At 40.9% G+C, this 24,763-nt stretch overlaps 1 protein-coding gene across 2 annotated transcripts in view; it reads left to right on the top strand.

Moving 5' to 3' along the window:
* The window catches only part of pou6f2 (POU class 6 homeobox 2), a 79,976-nt gene that overhangs the window by 4,560 nt on the left and 50,653 nt on the right, over positions 1–24,763 (top strand). For both annotated transcript variants that reach the window (XM_086191299.1, XM_086191298.1), the window contains exons 4-6: positions 2,225–2,412; positions 18,373–18,470; positions 24,043–24,262. In XM_086191299.1, coding sequence (XP_086047425.1) covers positions 2,241–2,412; positions 18,373–18,470; positions 24,043–24,262 — 490 coding nt within the window. In that variant the 5' untranslated portion in view covers positions 2,225–2,240. The remainder of the gene's footprint in view (positions 1–2,224; positions 2,413–18,372; positions 18,471–24,042; positions 24,263–24,763) is intronic.

The following is a 24,763-nucleotide window of genomic DNA, read 5'->3' as shown; positions in this document are numbered from 1 at the left end:
CCAGCATTAGAGAGGTACCGCCACACTCCTGATATGATGAAATAAGGAGAAAAGGGGAAAGGGAAACAGATGGAGGGATGGACAGAAAGGACCCTGCCCTTCTCTGAAGTGTCAGTAGCTTGTTTATTCTATTTTTCATCATAGCTGCTGGGGCAAAGATTCCCATTTTCCTTTATCCCCCCCCCCCCACCTTCGAACAAAAAAAAAAACAACAACACTCATTTTTTATAGGTCTTGCAAACTCTCATGCCCCAGTGAAAATTACATTGTGAAACGGTAGAAATTTGAGGGCTGCCCGGGCTCTCCGCTGTCCCTCTGAGGTTTCAAACAGTCATCAGACTGTGAAGAATAAATAATAAAAAAACTATTGATTATTTTGATGACTGCAAGATTCAATTAGGTATTAATTTTGCCCTCCAGTGGACCTATCAAGCAACTCAAAGGAGAGGAGGAATGAGGTGGTGGGTGGGTGGATGGATGGATGGATGAACGGATGGTGGAGGGGAGGGGGGCAAATGCATGCAGAGTGTAGCCAGGCTCAGACAGAGGGGGAAATGTGTTTACCTCGGCGCGCAGAAAGGTGCATTGATGTGCAGTGTCCCACATTTAAGTGCTCTACAAATGAAGCCCTGATGACTAGTGACATTGTTACCAGGCATATGAGTATTGACCAGCCGCCTCCCGCTTTTAACGACAGCTTAAACTATTTCTATCGATTAACATTTTCATAGGTTATCACGTGTCATATCAAAGAGGGCTGATTTCAGTGATGAGCGCATTAAAAAGGCCCCTCTGGGGAGGGACACATCGACCACCCTGATAGAAATGGGAAAGGGGGGGGTAAGGTTTTTTTTTTTTTTTCTCCTTACATGTTCTGGTCACCTGTCCTTTGCTGAGACATATTTAGGTTGGACTTGATTCATAAATAAGGAAGAGGGCTTTAGTCCTGCTGCTCTCTAGAGCCTGAGGTGGGGTGTCTGAGGAGCTCTCCAGTCAGAAGACACAAGGGGGAAGAGACAGTCAAGGTGGGAGGGAGAATGTAGGCGAGAGAGGGAGAGAGAGAGAGAGAAGGAGGGAGGAGGTGACATCCCCTGTGCTTGTCTTTGGAAAGAACCTCAAGCCTTAAACCTGTGGTGGCCATTCAGATGCTCGAAGGTTCAAGAGGCTGTTTCTGGTTCAGTAGCACGCGAGTTCCAGCTGGTCACCGTGCAATGGTGGTGCGTTTTACCTGATGCTTGACTGACTTCAACTCTGGGAGATTGTGAAAAAAAAATTTTTTTTCCCTTTTTTTCACTTTTTTTTCTGGAGCTTTATTTAGGTAAGGGTACTTTTAACAGAGCGTCCTCTGTTTAACATTTATCTTGATTTAATTGAGATGGATTCTCCAAGCGATAAAATGTCTTAAAAGGGAAGTTTTTATCCTCTAATTATACGTAAACAGTGCTCTTAAACTTAGCTTTTGGGGGGCGGGGGGGGTTAACATGCAAGATTTATGTTTATTTTTTTTAAGTTGTCCAAGTTGTTCAGATTGATAATACTCATCTCATCTAGATGTCCTCTGTTTTTAAGTCCTGACAAAAAAAAAAAGAAAATAATTGGGAAAATTTGGGGAGCTTCATCTCATGTTAAAATCAGGCCTTTAAGTTCACATTGCCTCACAGTCTACTGCAAGATGTCACCTTTGATCTCATTTTGTGTCCCCCATCTACATGAAAATTGATGTAATCACGGGTGTGTGTGTGTGTGTGTGTGTGTGTGTGTGTGTGTATGTGTCCGTCCCTCATATCTTTCTTTGTTTAAAAGATGATCTAGATTTATTTAATTTATTTACAGCCTGTGGTTCTCTTGCTGTCAGGTTAGTGTTTGCTGAAGATGAGGCACATGTCAGGTAGTAATGAGCCTTTGGAGATAGATGTATCACCGTTTTAGGACTGCAGGGTATAATATTAAAGCCACACGATCTGTAACAGTTCTTCACCAGGCAGCAGCCGACAGTATCAGCGGGGTAGCACCAGCCTCAGATATAAGAGAGAGCTGGAGAGGGAGGGAGCAGGAGAGAGAGGGAGAGTGATGAGTGAGCAATAGGAAGCTGGCTAGAGAGAGAGGAGAGACATAGAGAAGGAGCTGGTAAAGGGTGAGACACCGAAGCACATCTAACCAGGGGTGCATTCTCTTTTTTTTTTCCCTCCTCCTCCTCCTCCCTTGTCTCCCACCTGGGCTCCAGCTCCCTCCAGGATCCAATGATTACAGGGCAGCTGAGCAAGCCGCTGCTCTCCCTGCGCAGCGACATGAGCGCGGCAGAACTCCAGGCAGACGACAAAGTGGCCACCCCTGACAGCGATCTGAACGACGAGCCCCTGCTCCTGCCCTCCGAGGCCACAGACAGAGAGGGCACTCCCAACAAGCTGTACGGTAAGTCCCAACCCGCTTCCTGCTTCTTCCTTCTCCTCCAAAAGGCAGTTGGCTGGTAGCGGTTCTAGGAGCAGTGGTGAGGTGAGAGCAGAGGGCTTCTAGTGCTGGGACAGGTGTCAACAAACTTAGTTTATGTGCAGCGAGCAAGTAAACATTCTGACTGAAGAAATCATGATTACTCTAACTGAAGATGCACCTTCAGATTTTCTTTAGAAAAGTAGTTCCTTTTTATACAGTATAGGTGAAAGTGTTTGAAAATGCTGGGTGATTTTATTCTCTCGTGCATGTTAAGAATTGAACAAAAGTATCTCTGGATCATTTTTGATGCTTTATTAGTGTTTTGGAAGCTGCTGTGAATCTTATTTTAAAGTTTAACCGACCCATGAAAATCCAATTTTACCTGTCAGGATTTTGCTTTGACAACACATTCACAGCATTGTCAGAATAAGAAAACGTCACTGGAACCATAAGTGATAGAATTAAAATCTCTTTTTTTATTGGATTAATGAGAATGATACTTGTGGTGTAAATAAATCTGACAGTGAGTGCAGGCTATATTAATTTCCCATGTCACCTGTTTTCAATTTCCTTATTTATTTCCCCAGTTATTTTTAACTTTTGTGATCTAAACTTGCAATTTATCTGCAAAATCATCTCACATCTCTATCAGCACGCCTCATTATTTTTGCAGTTATCTCATTATTTCAGTGTTTATTCTGTTCGGTTGTGTATAAATAAGTGTGTGTGTGTGTGTGTGTTTTTTTTTTTATTCTGTTTTTAGTCATTTGGCTTCAGTTAACTGGGCATCATTATGAATCAATAAGTATAATGATATTAAATACACTGTAAATGTTGTAGTTATTTATTGTAACGGAATAGGTAATATGGTAAAGTCATGACTAAAATGATAATTAGATCACAATTTTTAATTAGCATTTTCATCAAAGCAGATTTAACCTTGTACTGAGAGGGAATACTTGATCTTATATCCTCAATTTCAAATAAACCATGTGCTGACATTCGTGTGACTATCAAAACTGTCTCCTCACAACCCTGTTAGCTTTAGTGGCTCTTTGGTTTTCGAAAAGCAGCTTAGACATTTTGCAAAACACACACAGCTGATTATCTTGACATATCTTTATCATTTAGCCTTATTTTTTTTAAAGAATTTTTGTTCTTTTTTTTGATGTGGATGCAAGGTGACAAGTGACAAAAAAAAAAACCTTCTTAATAGCTTTAGATGTTGGTTTTTGTTCTGAATATTGATATAAACTCCCTTTGGTTAGTTAAACTGTGTGACTATGTGCATGGCTGGGTGTGTAATTGATTTATTGCTGGTAATGAATTTACACGGCAGTGCCCAGCTTGTATTTTAATGAAACAAGATTTTAATGAGGGTTGTTAATGTAATATCAGTGTATGTGGATCTCGGTCAGTGTGTGTCTACAGTGGTAAGTGCCCATAGGCTGAGCTGTGCAAACAAAATTCGCGAATTTTAGCTTCAAATGTTGTCAGAGGGAGTTCAGCTGTCTTTTTAGTCCTTATTGAAGAAGAACCAGCAGCTGCAGGACTAAATGACGTCTATGTGCTGCAGTATTTGCCTCAAAAGTGTTGCAATTTGGATTAATAAGCATCAAGTCTCCTTTTTTTCTGGTCTGTTCAGCCTCTTTATCCTCTCACTTGCTATGTTCGTCTTTTTTATTCACACTCTTGATCGTTGTTAATTTGGCTAAATGTGGTACTTTTGTATTTATTTCTGCTCCAAGCTACTTCAGCCTTACAGTTGAGACATGAACAGCTAAAGCCTTGCCGGTTTCATTAAGAATGATATTTAAATTTCTCTCCTTGATGTTTACCTTTGAACTGTCCATTTTGTGCTTGTCGTCACAGCAGATCTAGCTGGTCTGAGCTGCTCCAGAGAAACTTGTGAATTTTTGGGGGGACGGTCTCTCTCTGCCCAGTGGCGGAGCTCTGGGCTGTGCCAGCGGCAGGTGAACCAGACCTGCCGCTGGCACAGCCCAGAGCTGTCTTTCCTTTCTCTCTTGACCTGTCAGGGAGGAAAGGCTGAGGCCGACGAGAAGGAGACATAGCAGGAAGGGTTTTGTGCTCGAGGGAAAGGAAGGACAGTGGGAAGCTGAAGAAGAGAGACTTGGCATCTTTTTTCATTTGAACGCTAAAGGGGAAAAAAGTGCAAGGTTGGGGATAGGAGGCTGATATTGTTCAAGAATGGTGATAGTGGTCTCTTTTGCTGCTCTTTGGTGGCGTTTGTGCTTTAATTACAACAGATTTTTTTTTAATTTAGAGAGTTAGGAAATTCCTCAGCGCCCTGGTCTACGAAGCCTGTTGAGTCTCTCGTAATTTTGAAGGTGAAAAACTAGTTTGTTTATGTAAAAATTTGACAATGAGTGATTTTCACATAACGCAAAGTTTTTGAAGGTTTTAACTTATCGAGACTGAATGACTGGTCAGTGTATGTAAGATGTGGTTTGATACATCAGCTATGCAGTATTATCGCCTTCATTGCTGTGAAAGTTTGCAAATGTCAACATATTCATGTCATTATGAAAGCTACTGATATGAGAACAACCCTAGACTGAGGCTCTGAACTAGATTCAGTGTTTTGCTTTAAAGGCTCTGTGCTGAGCAGAAACCACAGCATTTTACTTGCTATTTTCTTGAAGATGCATGTGATGCGCTTTGGATTCTTTGGAAAAATGAGAACTTTCTTATGTTTGTTACTTTGCATAATCTCACTGATAGGATGCTCCAATTTTATGATTGACAGTCTGACAGAAACGCTTGTATCACATGCACATAAAACCAGCTCACATTCATAGTTCCTCGGAACTGAAATCACATGAGACTTTCTCTTCTTAGTACAACTGTATCTGCCGCGCAGAGAGAGAAAGAACTTGTCTTAAATGCATCATAGCTGGTTGAAAGTTTGCATTTTTTGATTTATGATTATAATAACTACTTGGGAGGTTTTCTGCAGATTTTGTGCAAAGAAGAACTTGGATCTAAAGTTTTATAGACTCTCTGATTATGGTGCATGGTATACAACCATGTAAACAGTTCAACAGTTTTGAGGGATCATAGCTGGAAATTCTGTTGGCGGATGGAACCGCGTGTTAGATAAATGCTTTCATAGTATTTCCTATACATATCTGTCCTATACAGTACAAGCATCACACTGGTTTTAGTGCTTTAATACTGTGGATGGGAGTTTATGCCAGTATGACAAGTCAACGTCACTGGGAGACAATGACAGTTGCAGTCATGTTTGTCCACAGTAAATTGTCCACCTTCTTCTACACCCACCACATGCTTACTGCATTTGTGAAAGGGTCGCTCTCCTCCTAAAAGCTTGCCTGTGCAAATAGTCTTCCACTTCAGCTAGCAGGGTCTATGAAGCACCACAAACATCCTGCCGCCTTGTATTTATTCCAAGTAGAAGTGGACATTAGGTGGGAAAGCTGTTGTTAGTAGGGCAAGCAATTTTTTTTTCAAAGGACGAGATGGTGTTGGATGCGTACAGTTTCTGTCTTCTCTTCTCAAGCAAATCTCCCCCTTTCAGACATCAACAGACAAGATAATAAGACACTCAGAGCACAATTCCGTATTATATTCAGCAACCAAAGGCTCATCTCTTGTCAGTTTGCATTTACTCTCCCAAGGATGTGACGCTTCTATCATCATGCTGTCAAAGAGAGCCAGGCTGGAACGACAGGAGCACTCATTTCATACACTTACTGTCTACATGAAATGGTCTGCACTTATACGGATTCTGCCAAAATGGTGGAGCATTTTCACAAAGGTCACCTAGAGACCCCCCACCCCAAAAGAGCAAAACAAATCTTTCATTGATTTTTTTTATTTTTTTAGGGGGAAGGGGGGTACTGGAGGTCATTCAGAACAAAAACCACATGGCGTATTTGTCGTAATGTTGCTTTATCCAAGTTTTTTTTTTTTTTTGTCTTCACGTACAGTCATTTTCTACAATGGATTACTGAAATTCATTTATCTGCAGTATTCAACTTGTCATCTTTGTCACATTTTTACAATACTAACTTTTTAGTGCTTGTTGCTCAAGTCTTCTGTGCTGAACATTTGAGGAATTTAGCAAATTTTCAAACAAACGAGTTCCTTTCAAGTAGGAATTATAAGTCTTGTGATCGACAACCTCCAGAGTTGCTCCTGTTTGATTGCTTCCTTCGTGGCAACTCTGAAATCAAAGTTTCAACCCAGAAAATTTGGACGTCCGACATCATTGCATCACCTGAATTCTGTTTGCCTACCAACAAAAAATATTAAATTTGAACAAAAACAAAAGACCAATGAAATTTTAACTAAATGCACAAACAATTACTTTCTTACCATTAAGGACAGTTTATTTTTTGAGTTTATTTTTGTATGTGATGTCAAGTTGATGAAATCCAACCTGTAGTTTCCGAGTCAGATACCAACCACTTCTTTTTCCACAACTCAGAGCTCGTTTTTCCCCCTAACTTCTAAGTCGTATTAAATACATCTGAGAGTACATCCTGGTACAAAACAGTTAAATGCATTAACTTCTTATACATCAAATACAAGTGCATAGTTGTTTTTATTACAGTGTGGGATGGGCCCTCTTGTCTTTCCTTAAGAATATTCTGTTTGCAAATTTATACTCGCATGTAGACACACAAAGGGACTTGCACACACACTCACATATACCGCTGGAGGCAGGAGTTCTTATTATTTTTGTGTAATCAGCTTAGTGAGCAGGATGCATGGTGGGATAGGCTGCTTGCTGATGCAAAGAGCCTCATAATGTTGTGTGGTGAGGTTAAGTAATAAAGTGGCACAAACCAGTTCTGAATGGGCCACGGTGAGTAAATAAGAGTGGATAAAGGAGGCCGCGGAGGAACAAGTCTCTCCCCGGGAGGTGGATCTCATTATGGGGATTTCAGCTGTCTGCGCAAACTTGAAAACAAGCTTAATGCATGCCTGTAAAGCAGGTGTAATACATTTGCTAATGTGCCCACAGCGCTCACGGCTACAACACAATCACTGCTTCGTGCTGGCACGGAGGATGAGAACAGTGTCTTTGATGTAACCACGGCAAAGGTCATTAGCTTTCATGGATCTGTTGTTGTTAAGGGTTCTAAACATACATCCATATATCAATTAAATGACCAGTTATACAATTTAATAGATGCAAAACATGAATGCATAGTACAAATTGCAATCCAAGGCACACTTATTGAAAAACTCCTGTGGCATGTCTTTACCTTTTCTGCTGCTCCACAGTCAGCTTTATTTAATTCCTTCTGAAAATGCCTGGGTCGCATCATAACATTGGCAGATATTGTTGGTTTTTGAATGTATCTGTATTGGTCTGATGGATTTTTATATCGGCCCGAGATTGCTCTTTATTGTTGCTCGTCAGCTACGACGAGGAAAGGACAATAAATATGTGATTTATGGGCTTTTTTCCAATGTGGAGAGAAATAAGAAAGAAAAACATGATTTCATCAAATTCACAATGTTTAGGATTTTTTTTTTTTTTTTCAGTTTGTACAATATCATGTGAACATGTTTTTTATATGTTTAGGCTGAATCGGTCGTAAGTTATTGGATCTGTGCCCCCCAAAAAATCAAATCCATGCATCCCCAGTTTAGCATCTTACTTTATTTATTGAATCCAATCAAAATTGCATCGTGTCAGACTTTGCGATATCACAAGTAATGCGTCACAGAAATCAATATTTTATGTTTTGATGGAACTTGAGATTTCTTTTTTCGTTATGCAGAAATGACTTTGACCAACATGGAACTTTAATGTAATTCTCTCCATTGTTTGTAAAGTTAGTAGTTCATTGTTGCCTCCACTCTGAAGTCTTTCAAAGGAAAGTCTGTTCTGTAGACCCACAGCTGCGTAGGAAATAAATTGAATTTCAATATGCATTTATTTTACACTTTCTTTAAGATGGGAAATCATTTTCCAACAAAAAACGCACATGTGGTGTAGTATGCGCTCCATAACAAATATCAATAAGCCTTTAATGTAGAGCTAACAAAGAGGCATCACATCTCCTGGCACAAACACGGCTGGTGTTGTTGAGATGTAATCGAAGCTGCAAGGGTCACATTTTTGGAATCGAAATTACAGTCTTGTCTTTGACTTGTGTGGCGTGAACCAGAGATGCATCCCACAGCCCTTGTGTCCTTCACAAGCCTTTATTATTTATAACACTCGCTCTTTGAGCAATGACCAGTACTAATGCATAACCTTCTGTCCTACTGGCTGATTCGCTTCCTTTGAAACCAAAGATTGAGGCAGGAGAAGTGGGTGTATGGTGGATGAGGCAGGGGTGTGGGCGGGCGCAGGGAGGGGAGGGGGGGCTACGATAGGGCAGTGGAGATCCAGGCTATCGAGAAGTTATTATGTTTTTTCCCTTTATATCTGAGGATGTGGAATAACACTGTGATGCTTCTTTTCTCCAGAATAGAGTTATGGGCTTCAAAGCAATACTATTTCCTGACATCCCCCCTTCCACTATTTGTCTGCTCCACCAGAATAATGTGCTGGGAGGGGAGGGGCGGGGTGTCTTAGCTACATGATTATTTACTTGTTTCCCCCACTCAGCTCTGTAAATATCACAGCAAAAGGGAAATATTGTTAGAACTAATACAGGACTTTTCCCACTTTTCCCAGATAAACTCATTTCCAGATAAACTCCATTTAGCTCAGGTTCAGTGGAGGTAAGATATGCTCTTGTGCTGCGCGTATCACCTGATGTTATCTTGTAGGGATTGAGCCGCTGCTGCAGTGCTGGTGTGATCCATTGTTATTATACCTCTATGACAGAAGGACAGCTAAGGAAGGGGTGTCTGTGTGTTGGGGGGGGGGGGGGGTTTGGATGATAGGAGACTTTGAGGGGCAGGGGTAGAAAGTGGGACATAGGCAGCATTAGGGCTGGATAGCCTGGGGGGCCCCGGCTGATGTGTCAGGCATGACATGTGGGTGTCTAGCCCACCACACACACATAAACACCCCCGCGCGCGCACACACACACACACACACACCCCGTTGGCTACTCCTAATGTCCTGCACTTGACCAGATCCAATGCAGGATGGACAAAGATCAAAAAGGACGCTGCTCTTATTGTCATCGCAGTTAAGACTCCGTCAAGTTTTCTTCGATGATTGTTTTTTGATTAATCGATGGATAGTCGAGCTGCACCGATTCCATGAGGAACAACTGACAATCAAAAGCCTCTTAATCCATTTGTCCATGTCCTGCTCAGTGGTGATTATAACTCGGTGCTGCATGTCGATACACGTAAGATTAAAAATGAAGAGAGAAAAGTGAGGAGTGAAGCAGCAAACAAATGACTGAAAGTTATTAATTAATAGCATTCTAAGTTCACCAGTGACTGTTGGCTCAGATAAATAGGGGTGTAGCATGAGCCAAGAAAGAACCCTTTTCATTTGGTAGCACACACATTTGAAAGTGCAACCATTTGGGGTTCTTAGCCTGCGAGGTTTGCTGGTTTATCTGAGGTGTCAGGTTAGCTTAGAAGACAGAGTCATCTCTATGCTTGTGTCAGCGATCGCACGCTTTCAGTCACTATCTAAAGCTTGTGACCGTAAGTGAACAACTGGAAGGAATTTTAGCTTCTTTCTATGGAACTGATGCTGGTTTCACACCAGATCAGGTGCTGCTGTAGTTGTGCTGCAGTGCCTCAACCAGAAATCCAAACTTGGGCGATACAACATTCAGTTCTCCAAAAGCTGACTCCAAAAGTAGCGGTTCTGCACCGCAGCTGAAACACACTCACGTTAATAAGAGAACTGGTAACTTCACTTTATCGCCTGATGTGGTGTGAAACTGGCTTTCAGGTGATATGCTGCCACCTACTGATGCGGGGTGCTGGGTGTGAGGTGTGAGCTTAACTTTCAGCAGTTGTCAAAACTGTCCTTCTCTGACTCACTTAACGGACCTATTGGCTTATTTTTTTCCTGCATTAGTCATGAAAAATCTTTGAGGAATTCAAAGAACCAAGGTGACCCAAGATAAATGTAATGTAAAAAAAAAACAAAAAACAAAACTTAAGTTTTTTTACTATGAGGAACAGGTCAGACCCCACATTTAATGGGCTCTACCTCGTCCTTAACACCAGCCCTCCAGCAAGTGTGATGAAAATCAGCCCTACAGTTTTTTGCGTAATCCAGCTAACAGCACCGAACACATTACCTCCTTGGTTGAGGTAAAAGAAGAGAAAAACATGAGATACTGGAATAAATTAATGAATAACAAATTGTTTTAGCAATAGCTGTATAGAGCATTGAGTTTATATAGAGACAGAGATGTATGGGAGGGAGAGAGAGGCTCTTTTTCTTCAGCACAGGATCGCAGACTGCAGGCAGTAGAATCCTATTTACAGCAAATATCGTTTAAGTAATTACAGAGGAGGAGCAATAGTGATGCAGGCATCTCCTAAAAGGCTTACAGCTCTCTAAAGCTAGTCTTCATCTCACCGCCCTGCCTCTGCTGATGGCTGTAAAAGGATGAAGAATAATTTGGATTGTTATTTGCCTCTTTCAACCCTGAGCTAATCAGGTTGACATTGCTTTGGGAATGAGGAGGACGCTCCATAACAGATGTGCTCATGTGCAAAGTGTCCCAAGTCAGCATTGAGGATGCAGCACAAAAGCCCTTCTCTCTCTCTTTCTCTCTCTCTCTCTCTCTCTCTCTCTCTCTCCCTCCCCTCCCTCCTTTTCTCTTCCTTGTCTTCCTCCCTCCATCACACCATCTCTCCTTCTTGACCTTTGAAATGGGCATTTCCTCTTCTCACCAATTTACCTCCCTCTGGTCCCTCTTGTGCTTGCTCTGCCTCCATCTCCACTCCAGCATTAAAGGAGAGACAGGTAAGAGTTGGAGACAAGCACTCTCATGCCAGAAGACCTGTGGCCACGAGTGAGAGCATAAGTGTTGTAGGGACCCTCACCGCTATGAGCATTGTTTACATGCAGATTGTCCAACCATTCGCCAGAAACAGTGGCTTACTTGGGCGAACTCAAGTGCACCATTTTCTGTTGTTTACATTTAAAAACTGTCTGTGGAGACATCTATTACCCCATCGCATCCTTTTCCTCTCTGCCTGTCCTTCCTCATTTCCTCCCTCTGTCCTCTGAATCTCACCTCCTCTGCCTGTGGTTTAACAATCACCTCAGAAATTGTCACAGAGCTGCTGAGGTGTAAAATCTTTTCTGTTCGACGCACACTCCACGGCACCACCTCCTATGTAATTCCTCGATTTCCACAGGTATAATGAACAAGGGAGATTTTTTTTGTGTAGGCTCTGAGGTCTACGCCCCTCACGGCATGAGTGAGGCTTTAATGTCGGAGGCCCATGGAGATGGCCATGGCCTCCTCTCCCTCTTGACCTACCGAGGCTCTTAATTAAGGAAATGACAGCTCTCCAGGCAGCAGCGCCAACAGTGGTCATAAAGGAGCTAATAGTCTTACAGGCAGCCACTCAAAAGTCAGTGTCTGGTGATTTTCTGTCCCCCGGAAACACTATTGACTTAGCCCTATCAGCCTCTCAACCCCGGCCTCTAAACAGAGTATTACTTCCCTGCAGGTCCGCTGGGAGCCATCTTACTAAGAGCACCTGTGGTTATTGGCAGCAGATTATGCTCTGTGTTATTGTTGAGGGCTTTGGTGCGAGACATGAAACACTGAGCAAAATCACGGATGATTTTGGGTCCCGGGCATTCCATAAGGAGTTAAGTGAATCACTGTAAAGCTCCCACGACATTGTCTGAGATGGTGGGCCTCCCCTTAGACAAAGACACCCACCTTACCCTCCTCATATGTTAACTCCTAGTTTGGTTTCTAGATGCCTCCACATAACTTCAGAGCAGCCAAATACATAAAGCTGGTCTGTCCTGAGTTATAATTAGTTTCTAAAAGTAGGAAAAACTGTAAAATTCCCCCAAAACTACTCTAGCTTTTCAAGAAGTAGAACTTTGTGTGTCCCTGGTGGGGCAATTGGTTTTGTGGCTGTAAGGAAACCCAATGGGGAAACCCAATATACAGTCAAAACAACAAGCATGATTTAGTGGACGTGCAGCAGCTAGTAGCCCCTGGAATTTAGCAGTGAGATTGCTTGATCTCGATCACATCTCTAACCAGATCACATACATTTAGGCTCTTCTACATGATGCTCTTTGATAACTTATGTTCTTTCACCTCCATTCACTGAGCCTCCCCTGAAACTGTCTGAAGCCCCCAGGGGAGGCCTGCATCTCACTTCAAAACCCTCTTATCTTGACTATACGCTTCTACTTTTGTGCGTATCTTTACCTTTTGGACCTTGTTCCAGTTTGTTTTACGTAGAAACACATAAGTGAATGTTGCCCCCCCCCCCCCCCCCCCCCCCCCCCCCCGCACGTGTCTCTCTCAGCTCTTCCTGATGCTACATTAACTCTCCAAGTGGTATTAACAAAGTCAATGGTCAAACAATCGGGGAGAATCGGCTTCATATTGATGGAGTTAAACTTTGTGCCCATGGCTTGTTGTTCATCCTTTATGCTTCAACAGCTCAGTTCAGCATAGAAGCCCCGATTCAACAGCATTGGACACACTTGATGGTGAAAATAATGTGATGACCTCCATCATGGAAGTCAGTTGTTGGATTTGGGACTGAACTTGGCGGAGGAGTGTGTTAATCAACCAACATAGCTACAACTGTAGTTTTCCTACAGATATTTTATATTATATATAAAAAAAAACCATTCATTTGCATTCATGTATTGGCCGATGCAGGTAATTTTTTTTTTAATACTGGTTATATTTCATAGATTGTTGAAATGGACCCGAGTTTAAAACACATTACTCTTTTCAATATCAGACACTCCTGTACTCATGAATATTGGTAAAATTCTTAAAGATTCATCAGGATATTTTGATTTATGATCCAAACTTTTTTAAGTTATGCAGCAGAAGTTGTAAAAGTAGCCCGAATCTGCTGTTTTGTGTGTTGTTGTTGTTTTTTTTGTGAATGGCTCTGTACTGTGAACCCTTTTTTTTAAAGGAAACGATGCAGTAAATAGATTTGAAAAGATTTATGGTCTATTTTTCCAAATGTTTTGGGGAAAAAAAAGAAAAATATTACTTTCTCAAATTCAGTATGTGTTTTCAGTGTGTGAATACCATAGAAACTGTTTGTACCAATCATATCAACATTTTTAACATAAATTGTACCCTCTTTTAACGTTGGCTTTTTATGGTGTTGTTATTTACAAGGTGTTTTGTGTGTTTTTACACTTGAATTCACCCTACCGCGATGGTCCCATTCATTCTGACGGTTGAGAATATAATTAACTTTTAATCCTAAGGCTGTTTAAATGACTTTGCACGTGAAATCATTTTACATGGATTGGATTTCGGCGAGGAAAATGATTGACAACTTCTTAATAGCAAACACATGCACTCAGACGGACATTTTCAAAAGGACCATTATAAAAATAGGGGTCAACTGTTCATTCTGAATAGCCTGAATCGTTACCAGGCCTCTCTCATACATTTGACAACTTACATAATGCATTTCCACTAAAATAGCTTAAGTGTTACAGCTTCTTTTATGGGCAAAAATTGATTCATAAATGCACTGAGGCGAAAGCTAACACGAACACAAAGCTTTCAATAACACCCATTTTATTCAGACTGTCAATGTATGAAGCGGCTGCATTAGACAAGGTGGCGTGCTGATTGCTTTATGAAATCCAGGCTAATTGTTTTGTGGCGTAGTCCTTGGGGCACCCTGCATTAAGACAGGCCAAAAGAAGTCAAATAAATATAGCTCTTTACCCCTTCCCTCCCTTCCTACCACACACACACACACACACACACACACACACTGAAAAGAGAGGCTCTCTGCTTGTGTGGCATTGAAAGTGGCTCTCCAGTGGCCACTTTGGTGATCAATGAAAGTGAATTTATACAGTGGTGGATAATAGCAGTATTTCCATGACATAAGTCATATCAAATCTCACCTTATGCTCTGTATTGAATGCAATTATATCAACCATGATGATCGTTGAATAAATAAGAATATAGATTCAAAGTCTTTACTTCCAGTCAAGGCCGTTTATTGGTTCAAGAGAGTGATTTAGAGTGAAGATGTGATTTAAGGGCTCTTGTACTCTCACATCAGAATTTGAATAGATGAAGCTTGAATGTCCTAGATAAATGTAAGGCTATGCTGTATGTGTGTTGCCTGTTCTTTCATCCGTTTGGCCTCTTCTTTCATCTCTCTTCATACCGATACATCCATTCATTCCATTTTTATCCATTGTGTGACCTGCATATAATCTCAGCATCAAAGGACTTTCTTTTTAGTTAAGGTTTTCATAGTGATATTGTCTCTCTTTCCTGTATACAGTATTAAACCATCCATCCATCCATTTTCTATACTGCTTATCTGTTAAGGGGGGGGGGGGGGGCTGGAGCCTATCACAGCTGACATTGGGCAAGAGGCGGGTTCACCCTTGACGGGTGGCAGTATTAAACTCCTAGAAATCTATTTAAGAGTCGTTCACATTGTAGTTTGTTGTTTGTTTGTTTTTTTTTTTAAAGAAGGAAAAACTCAAAATGCTTATAAAGATTCAGGTCATAAATAATTAAAGACAGACTCCCTAGGTAGCCCTCCTGTCAGCTATTTAATTTAGTTAAAGAAATTACACCAATCCTTTGGGGAAAGATGTGCACGTGTATTTATTTATTATTGATTTTTACCCCAGCGATAAACATGTTAACGTTACAAATATTTGCAAGGGGATGAAGCTCTCTAAGTTATTGTGAAAAGATGGAATGAAAGGCATCAAGGAATCGTTATTCAGTAAGTCTCCGGCGCTGTTGATCAGATACAATGCATTATTCACAACCCATATCTTAACCACAATCACGAGGCCGCCTGAGCTGTCTGAAGCGTATTGATGATGTTATGAAGTCTCATTTCTTCATTATAAATTGAGTCTCTTAATTTAGATAATTGGCTTTGTTGGTGTGTTTTGATGATAATTGGATAATTCACTGACACACTCAGCGGCTGTGCGGACGTTATTATTATCACCGCAGGGTTTATTATCACAGCGAGGCTGATAAATGGAGAGAGTTGCCTTTGAGAAGATGCAAAAAGTTTTTGGTAATGAAAATCTTTCTGTTTCATGTAGAGATGCACTGATATGTGGCTGTGTATTGGCATCTGCCAGTATTGGTCTTGTTGGCTGCATTTGCCTTCGTAGATGACGGAAATGTGTAGGATTTAATTTGTCCTCATTCAAAGATGAAGTGATAAAGGTCTGAAAGACTAAAGCTGTTTCTTGGGGGGGGGGGGTTGGTATATTTTTGTTTTGTTTTTTACAAATGATCTAAAATGATCATCACAATATCATAGAACCCAGTGTAACATTGTTAAAAACTCCAAGGACTCTGAAATCTGTCTTCAATGACCAAAAAAAACCTGTAAAAACTTATATTTAAGAGCCTGGAACTAGCAAATATTTGATATTTTTGCTTGAAAAAAAAGATTTAAATGATGATTCAATAATTAAAATAGTTGGCAGTTCATTTCCTTTCAGTCAGTCACTTTAAATTATTTCCAACATCTGTATGAATATTGGCATTTCACAATCCTTAGTAAATAAATGAAAACAATGACAACTTAAATGGGAATTAACTGCTTAGTCAATGAGTGTAATGAAAATCGGCAAAATCCTTTATGGCCTCACATTATTGTCATTTTCCCAAATTAAATGTTAAATTATTCCACGTATTTTCACAGTACTTTGATATTTAGCCTTACTTTGACTCTAATACACTCCCAAAGTATTTGCTGCATATTCAGATTGATCTTAATTCCAGTTACTGGGTGCGCAGGGTGGGGCTGTGTTCTATGTGATCCATAATGGGTGAAATAATTGGTGAAAAGAGACTTGCTTGTCAAAACATCCAGTGGGTCGTGAGGTTGATAAGCGAGAGGATGTGGACCTTCATCATCATGAAGCAGGCCCAGCCAGCCAGAGGTAGAGACCAGCTAGAAAAGCAGGCTTTCCCCTTGGGCTTTCACATCAACCATCAAATGCTTGAGGTTCATCTGTTAGGTCATGCCATTCACCAATTATTTGGATTTTATGGAAAGATGAAATGATTTTAGTTGGCGGAGGCGAGTTTAAAATGTAATGCATAAATATACTTGACAGGCAATGAGATCTTGCTGGCAAAGCTACTCAATAGTACGTTTAGGATGAAGCTTTTTGTTGCAGGGCTGCAAACCACTGCATGTCCTGTGTGCGCAACTGAATAAACTATTCATCTGTGAATAAAAAGACTCAATGCATCACGGCTGTATTTAAAAGCTGCAATAGTCTGTTTAAGAAAATCAATCATGCAGTGGAAAGGTGATAGTGGTTTTTTTTGTTGTTTTTTTTATTTCATCACCGAACATAGTTGGGTGTAACAAGGTTGTGTGGCCTTCAGTTACATTTCCACATGGATGGCTCGGCTTCATCCGCAAAATCCACTTTATTCAGGCAAAGAGCCGTTGTATGAGAGAGGCTGAACATTTATTTTATGTTTAATTCACCGTCTTCAAATTGTATCAAAACAGCCATTTTTTAAAAATCACAAGTGGCACATAACCCTGAAAAAAAACATCATCACAGTGGTTTTGGAAGTTGGTTCTAATACCAGTATTTTAGTGCCAGGAACTATAAAAAAAACTTCTTTTTTTTAAATTATTTTCATCACAATTTCATTTGTGAATTTTGCTTTATTTTCTTTTATTTTCTCCAGGTGGCTTTGTTTGTTGACGGTGACATCCGATTGGTTCTAATTTTTGCGAGATTCTTTCCTGAAGTGTTCCTCCCATTCTCACTGTGTTGCATCTGGCTACCCTGTATAATAAACACGTTCATCGGGTTAGCAAAACTAGCTGCTCTTTAAAAGACCCACGTTGATATTAGCTGACCTCAGTTGTGATTACAACATTAGAATGAAGTCAGCGTTAAAAAGTGGAACTTATTATTAACAAGCATAATTAAAGTTTCATATATTACCTCGTCCTGAAGTGTCTTTCATTCTTCCTGACATCATCAATCTGCATTGTTTGTTTTTGATTGTTTTTCATTTACTGGTTTACCCTCATTAGCAGCAGAAATTACATACTCTTGTAAGTTCTCAGTCAGGAGATTGTAATTTCCCTCACTCATTGTGAAAGAGAGGCATGTGTGAAACGTTCAGTTTTTCTGACAGATCTTTCCATGAGATTTGCTCATCTTCACTTTGTAAACCATTGTGTTAACAGTGAGGCATCATCTCGATACCGTTGGGGTCAAAGGGTCGAGGTCAAAGCAGCCTTTCGGATCTTTACAGAGCGATTCTATGAGATAGCGATGGCTATGATACCCAATCGTCGGTGTCCTTTATTTTCCCTGCAGCCATCAGCCAGCGTATTATCATGTCCCTGTCTGCTCTGCTCCACTCTGCCCTCATAGCAAACAGGTCTAATTGTGTCTCATAGCTGCAGGCTGCGAGCTGAGGGAGGGAGTGGGTTTAGATGAGTGATACTCAGTGATGTAAATGGCTGAATAATATGGCCCCGACGTTTGTGGTGGAGCTCCATCTCTCAGTGGTAATCTAGGCCATCGGGGACCCGCCAGTATGCATCATCCCCCATCAATGAGCCTCTCTGCTGGTTGGTAATTTATTCAGTGCTACGGTGGTTATTGATAAAGCACTTAAATACAAATTCCCCCTCTACCAACTGCCCTCCGCTGCGTCGTACAACATTCTGTGTTAAATTATTGCAGCGTGGCGTGTGTTGTGTATTTATCTGCTTATACTGTCTGAGTTGATCCAAGGTCTTTTCTCTCTCTCTCTCCTCTTTTCTAAATGGATCTCCCAGGAGCCCGTGACGGTTCGGTCCAGTCTGACATCAGCAGCAGTCCCTCCGAGCAGAGCCAACTGGGCCAGTCTCACCCAGGATACCCGATGGGTCCACAGGTGGGTGTAACCAACTACAGCATACTCGGTACAAACTAAAAGCACCTTCGTTATGTTAATTGTCTGATTGATCCACACGATCAGGTGATGCTAGAGGACACACACTTACACAACATTTTATGTTGCTTTGTATCATGCAACAACATGATATTAAAAATATGATGATGATGATATGACATTTTCTCAAAACTTGGTGCAGGGTTGGAATATTGGCAAAGAACAAACCTTCACAGTGCACACTTGTCCAGTCACTGCCTGGTGGCAGCACGAAACCTGAGGCAAAGAAAGTGAAAACTTTGTCTTAACTTTGTCTTTGTGTCCTCAAGTGCTTTCTAGTTCATGATAGTATACTCAATATAAAAGTGGGTTATGGTGTATATATATATATATATATATGTATAAAATTTTATTTTATTTATTTATTTTTATTTTTTTTAAATCACAAACATGAAGTGGCTGTTTTCTCTGGACCTTTTCAATAATTTTACATGAAATATCCTGGCTACATGGACCTTGGTGGAGGTCCTCCCTCTCCAAGTACTCTTCTAGCTTCCTGTACTACTGTATGATGCCTTTGATTTACTGTGAGCTTGGAAACCTCCAAAGTTCTGGAAGCAGGATCTCTTGTTGGGTTTTGCTCATGGTTTTGTGGTGGTTTACACCATTTCTAAGGAGCAACCTTGTCTCTATACCTTTTTTTTTTTTTAACTGGTTATTTTCAATGGTGTTTTCATCTTTATTTTTCTGCTGCTACTTTTTTCCACTACACTGCTTCTCATCCAGTTTCATGCTACAAGTTTAAAAAGAAAGTACTGGAGGAGACAAGGTAGTGGCATTAATTTGAAAAAGCTGATGTATAATCCAGTCCAGGGTTTCAGTCACAGGCATACTGAAAATACTACAGTATGGTATTTAGAGGACTATTTCAGCAGTAAATTTCTTAGCATAAGATGTAATTTGTGTATGTTATCTGCTGTTAGTTCTGTCAAAGAAGTGATGTTTCTGGTGGCCTTTGTCATATTCCTTTTGTGCCTCTCAGCAGGATCATGCAAAGGCAGTAGCTAATGGGGCTCTAAATAAATAAATAAAATTTAAAAAATGCAAAAAGTATGGGGCAGATTATCGTCAAACATGGTGTGAGTGTGATAGAATGGGCCACGGAAGAACCCATTAAATTTTGGGGGGGGGGGGGGGGGGTAGTTGTAGTGCAACCAGGTGGCCACAGGTGCCATGATCTTTTACACTTTGATGTGGTTGCGATGTGTCGACCAGATCTCCATGTCAAATTCAGATGGGTTATTGTAGAGGCTGTGAGTTTAAGCTGAATCAAGTTACAGTCAGAGCGCCACCTGCTGCACCACAGTGCACACATTGGTCTGCTCCTTCAAGCAAAATGTTATCAATGTTATCAGGTTTCACCTCCACACACTCCAACATGCGTGTGCATGGCCAACACACCGTCGCGTGCGGCTTTTATACGAAAGTGCTCGAGGCTGGAGGTTTGCCTTGAACGGAAGTAGGAGCTTTCTGAGTGCTTTCTAGTTATGTAATTCTTTGAATGCATTTCAACACAGTGAATGATGTTGACCTAAAATGGGAAGTCTTGTCATTGCATGTCATCTTCAAATGTAATTGAGCTGCGGCACTAATGAGCAGACAACACAACACTTGTCAAAACAAGCACGAGAGCAGAGACGTTAAGCCTGCAGCCGTGTTAATTGCTCAATCAAGCGTTGTCTTATCTGATTGGATGTATTGGCCTGGTGTTTCAGCAGTGTTTAATTAACATCTATCTTATTAGTATTACTCAATGTCACTGCTACACACACACACATACACACACAAATACACATTATCAGGTTTCCTCCACCTCTTTAATAAGGCCATTCTCGGTGGAGTCAGTGTCACTCAATGACAGTCAATCCTCATCAGGACAAACAAAGAGGAAACATGAGAGGAGGAGAGAGCCCTTCAGTTTACGGGGTGGGAGAGTCAATCGGCTGCAGGTGGAGAAGAACCGCTGATGTTAATTAAAAGCACTTTTCTGATTACACACCACCTCGCTGCCACCGTTTTGGTAATAGGTAATAAACACAAAAAGGAGCACAACTCTAGCAGGCAGTAGTTAGAATCTGTGCCTCAGCAGGCGGCTCTCAACAGTCACGGTCTAATATATTAATGCTGTCAGTACAGTCTCTGTGAAGCTAACACTTTTCAGAAACAAAGGCGCTCCGTATGCCATACCCAATTCTCTTGTTCCAGGATCGATATGTTTTGATAGATTCTCGCTCCAAAGCCGGATATTGTTCGAACAACCATTATCCGATGGTAGTTTACTCAACATGAATCCACCTTCCTTCTGTTTCCCACTCACAGTTAGGATGACAAAAGTCTGCTATCTGGGTGATTATGGGCAATTTCTCAGTGCCAGAGCTGCCAAGCAGATAGAAGGGCCTATTCTCCCCTGATGGGCCGAGAGGCTGGGTACCGCATCCAGTCCTGAGTGGGGTTGCTTCCCCATCCAGAGCACACCAAGTTTGTGCATCCTTGTGCCCCCCAGGAGACCACTTCTCATCACTCAGCTGTCAGGCCTGCCAAGCACTGTCCAGCAGCTTTCCAGCAGCACCTATGGTGAGGAGAGGCAGAAGGTGAACTTGTGCTGTAAATCTAGATGAGTGATGCCGGGGATTGTTGTAGCTGAAGCCACGGCTGCAGCTAATTATCCTCTCACTAAATTTATCTCAGATTTTGATGTATGCATCGATGACGTTGCTCACCTCTGATGAGGATCATAATCGCTTTTAAACTGGCACAACAAACAGCCTTTGGAGTTATTGCAGTCTTTAAAAAAAAAAAAAAAAAAAACCCTCTCTTCAGCTGACTGACTGTGTGCCTAACAGCTGCCTGCTCCTCCAAAGCTGCCTGTAATGATAAATAAATCAGGCCTACATCTGATAATTGTAGAATTGCTTTTAATGTTATTCCCTTCCATGTGAGGCCGTCTTTGCTGTCAAGCCTGGCAATCTCATTTTGTTTGACTCCGAGATGAAATGATCAAAGAGTGCCTTTGAATATATGCCGCTTCGATTCAAGATTAAATTTAGTTTAAGACGCAAGATTAAACACATGTCACTAGCAGCTAACAAACGGCTCGCCTTTGTTATTGTCCTTTGAGAATTCTTTGAGCTTGCGAATTATTAATTCATTTTTCAAAGTTAATAGCAAATGTCATTCTGGATGCTCTCAGAAGCATCAGATGTTGTCATTTGTTACACGCTGTTGTGTATCAAAGCAAATGTTGAGAGAAGAGAGAGGAATCCTATATACAATGTTATTACTTCTGCCAGCAGCAATTGCCTCTTCATGGGTTTTCACTCACCTTAGAAACACAAACAGGTATTCATTTGTCTCTCAGCGTCGGATTTTCTCTCTCCCGTGCTTTAAACCCATGTGACCTGGTACTTCTTCAACTGTGATCGCATGTATGTCGGAGTGGGTGCAGGCGTTCTGCACCATGCAGGGTTATCACAGTGACACGCCTGTCACCTAGGAGCACCGGGCTTGGGAGTACGGTGGGGTCTTCGCACCAGTCAGCCCGCTCTGCATTCTACGCAAGCTGCAGACACACCATGCAAAACAGAAGCAGATAGCTGACAATTGGAGTTAAAAGCTTGTGAGCGTAGGTCACAGTGGAGGAGTCAACACAGCGCAACCAGGCTTACCTGGCAACGTCTAAAGGCTGTTTCGCTGTGGGCACAACACTAGCTGACAACGTACTTTTGTTATTCTGTTTCAAACGATTCAATGTTCTAACGATAATTTTGTTGCATCTTCGGTATCTCTTGTCTCTTAGCGCCTGTGTAAATTCAGTTTGACGTGCTCATGCGCTGACATTGTTCAAAAACAAAAGAAGAAACAAAAAAGAATGAAATTTAAGTTTCCATTCCTTGTGTATTCAGGGTTTCTTCGGCTACGGTACAATCTTTCCCACTTCTGACTCAAAGCTCACGAAGAAAAATGTTTTCCAAAGCCACTTTCTCTGAAAATACATTTGAAGGGATCTTCTGCTGTGCAAAATATCTCGAGTGGTACTTCTGATAACATATCTTTTCCTCTATGGGTATGACTGCACCGATTCCACTTTAACTAATATGAATTGATACAGACGAGAGGGATGTGTTATATCCCTCATCATCAAAAAAAAAAAACACTGCTACTCTTTTTCCACAAAGCACTGTGTTTCAGGCACAATTCTGTGCTACCAGGGATTTGTTCAATGGGATGAAACAGAAATCACTCTGCATCTCGGTGAAAGGAAAATTCTCAGCTCTTTTCACAAAGATTGGATTTGATCTTTGTTAGTACCAATGGCAGTGTGTTTTGACTGTCAGTATGTGACACAGCAAAGCCCAGACTTCAGCAGCAAAACAACTGCATTCATCGAAACACATTGATTAGTTACACAGTCACTTTGGTGACGTCTGCTCTATGATATGTGTGTGTCTGTGTGAGTGTGTGTGTGTTGACCTTTTCTATTGTCATACTCACTGCCTATATTTAGGGTTAGGTTCTTTTTTTTTTTTAACTTAATTAGATGTGATTCCATTATGTCAAATTGTATTTCACAGCACATTTAAGTGCTACAAAATTATCATGGCTGAAAGATTTCAGTATTATAATTGTGATACAAAATTTAAAAAAATATATAAATGATGCTTTCAGTCAAATTCATCTTTACATTTGATTAAATGGGATTTTGCCACATTAATTACTTAATAATTACATTAATTACAAAATTGAGGCTTATTTTGCATTATTCATGATATTATTTAAATATTTAGTATTAATACAATATTGATCCTTTTTTTTTTTTTTTAGATATCCCAGATATCTGTTTTATCGGGACATCCCTAAATCAACAGAGCAATTCTAGTGTCCAAATTCATTATTTTGAGTGAACTGCTTTTGATTTGAAATCCAATAAAATAAGCTTTTGAAGGTATTATTTTATTAAAAAAAAGGGCTACTTTGGTTCATGATGTATAAAAACCCAGAGTCCAGTTTTTGCTTTCAGCATTATTATTGTCATTTATGCTTTGTTTAATATATTTGCCCAATTCCATACATCCTTTTTACTGTCATGAGTTCCGCTATATTATCAGTTCCTACACTCAGGTTCATGATAATTAGCAAGTAGGTATTTGGCATTAATGATATCCTGTAATTAACTGTAAGTAACAGGTAATGAAGCTGTAGGAATAGAGACTGGTATGTGTATGAAATGAATGAATGAATAAAAAGACAGAATTTACTTTTCTGCACTACAGATTTAATAAACTGAATAAATGAACTGTGCAGAAGTAATCAGATTACACACATGGATCAATCACGATTGATTCAACCATTTATTACATTTTTTTTTTTTAAATCTCTGTGGTTATAATGAAACTGATTATCAAAATTCTGTGTGTGCGTGCGTTTGTGTGTGTGTGTGTGTGTGTGTGTGTGTGTGTGTGTGTGTGTGTGTGTGTGTGTGTGTGTGTGTGTGTGTGTGTGTGTCTGTGTCCCACAGTCTCTTCTGGTGGCCCAGCAGCTTGCCAACGCAGTGGGTGGTGTGATGTCAGGGGGGGCGCCGGGTATGAACCAGCCCATCCTCATCCCCTTCAATGCAGGTGGGCATCTGGGCGGGCAGCAGGGCTTGGTCCTCTCCCTGCCCACTGCCAACCTCCAAAGCCTGGTGGCTGCTGCTGCTGCAGGGGGCATCATGACGCTCCCCCTCCAGAACCTGCAAGGTAAGAGAGATGGAGTGATAAACATAGAGCTATCAAAGAAGTACAGCTGTGCAGCAAACATGGAACAAGAAAGCGACAACTACAAGACCTACAAAATCCTGCCATACTCTTTGAACCTGACTGATGCGCTAAAAACATTTAAATCACCACTGAAACCATTTAAAGAACTGTCAGAAGTTTTTCTCTGTGCTGTATAGTACGTTATGGTTTATAGAACATGACACAAAACGTATTTACCAGTGAGTAACGAGTGCTGCTCTCAGCAAGAGTTTGTTATACATCTGTTATATGACATGGCTCCTTTCTTTGTTTTGTTTTGTTTTATTTCTTCTTGAATAAAAATGTTTTCAAAGTTCTTGAACAGGTAAGAATCCTTTGGGGTTTTGTGTCCCAAAAAGCTGCTATCCTCAACTTGCCCGGAGGAACAGCCATATTAATTACAGGTCACCGTTTTGCAGTGCAGCGCAAAAGCACTTTATGCCTCTTTCCTGTGCATAAGAG

This window comes from Aulostomus chinensis, chromosome 21 (genome assembly GCF_037954235.1).
Source record: "Aulostomus chinensis isolate RoL2024-O1b breed Wild chromosome 21, RoL_Achi_v1.0, whole genome shotgun sequence".
Taxonomy (NCBI): Eukaryota; Metazoa; Chordata; class Actinopteri; order Syngnathiformes; family Aulostomidae; genus Aulostomus; species Aulostomus chinensis.
This window is presented reverse-complemented; position numbering and strand designations above follow the sequence as displayed.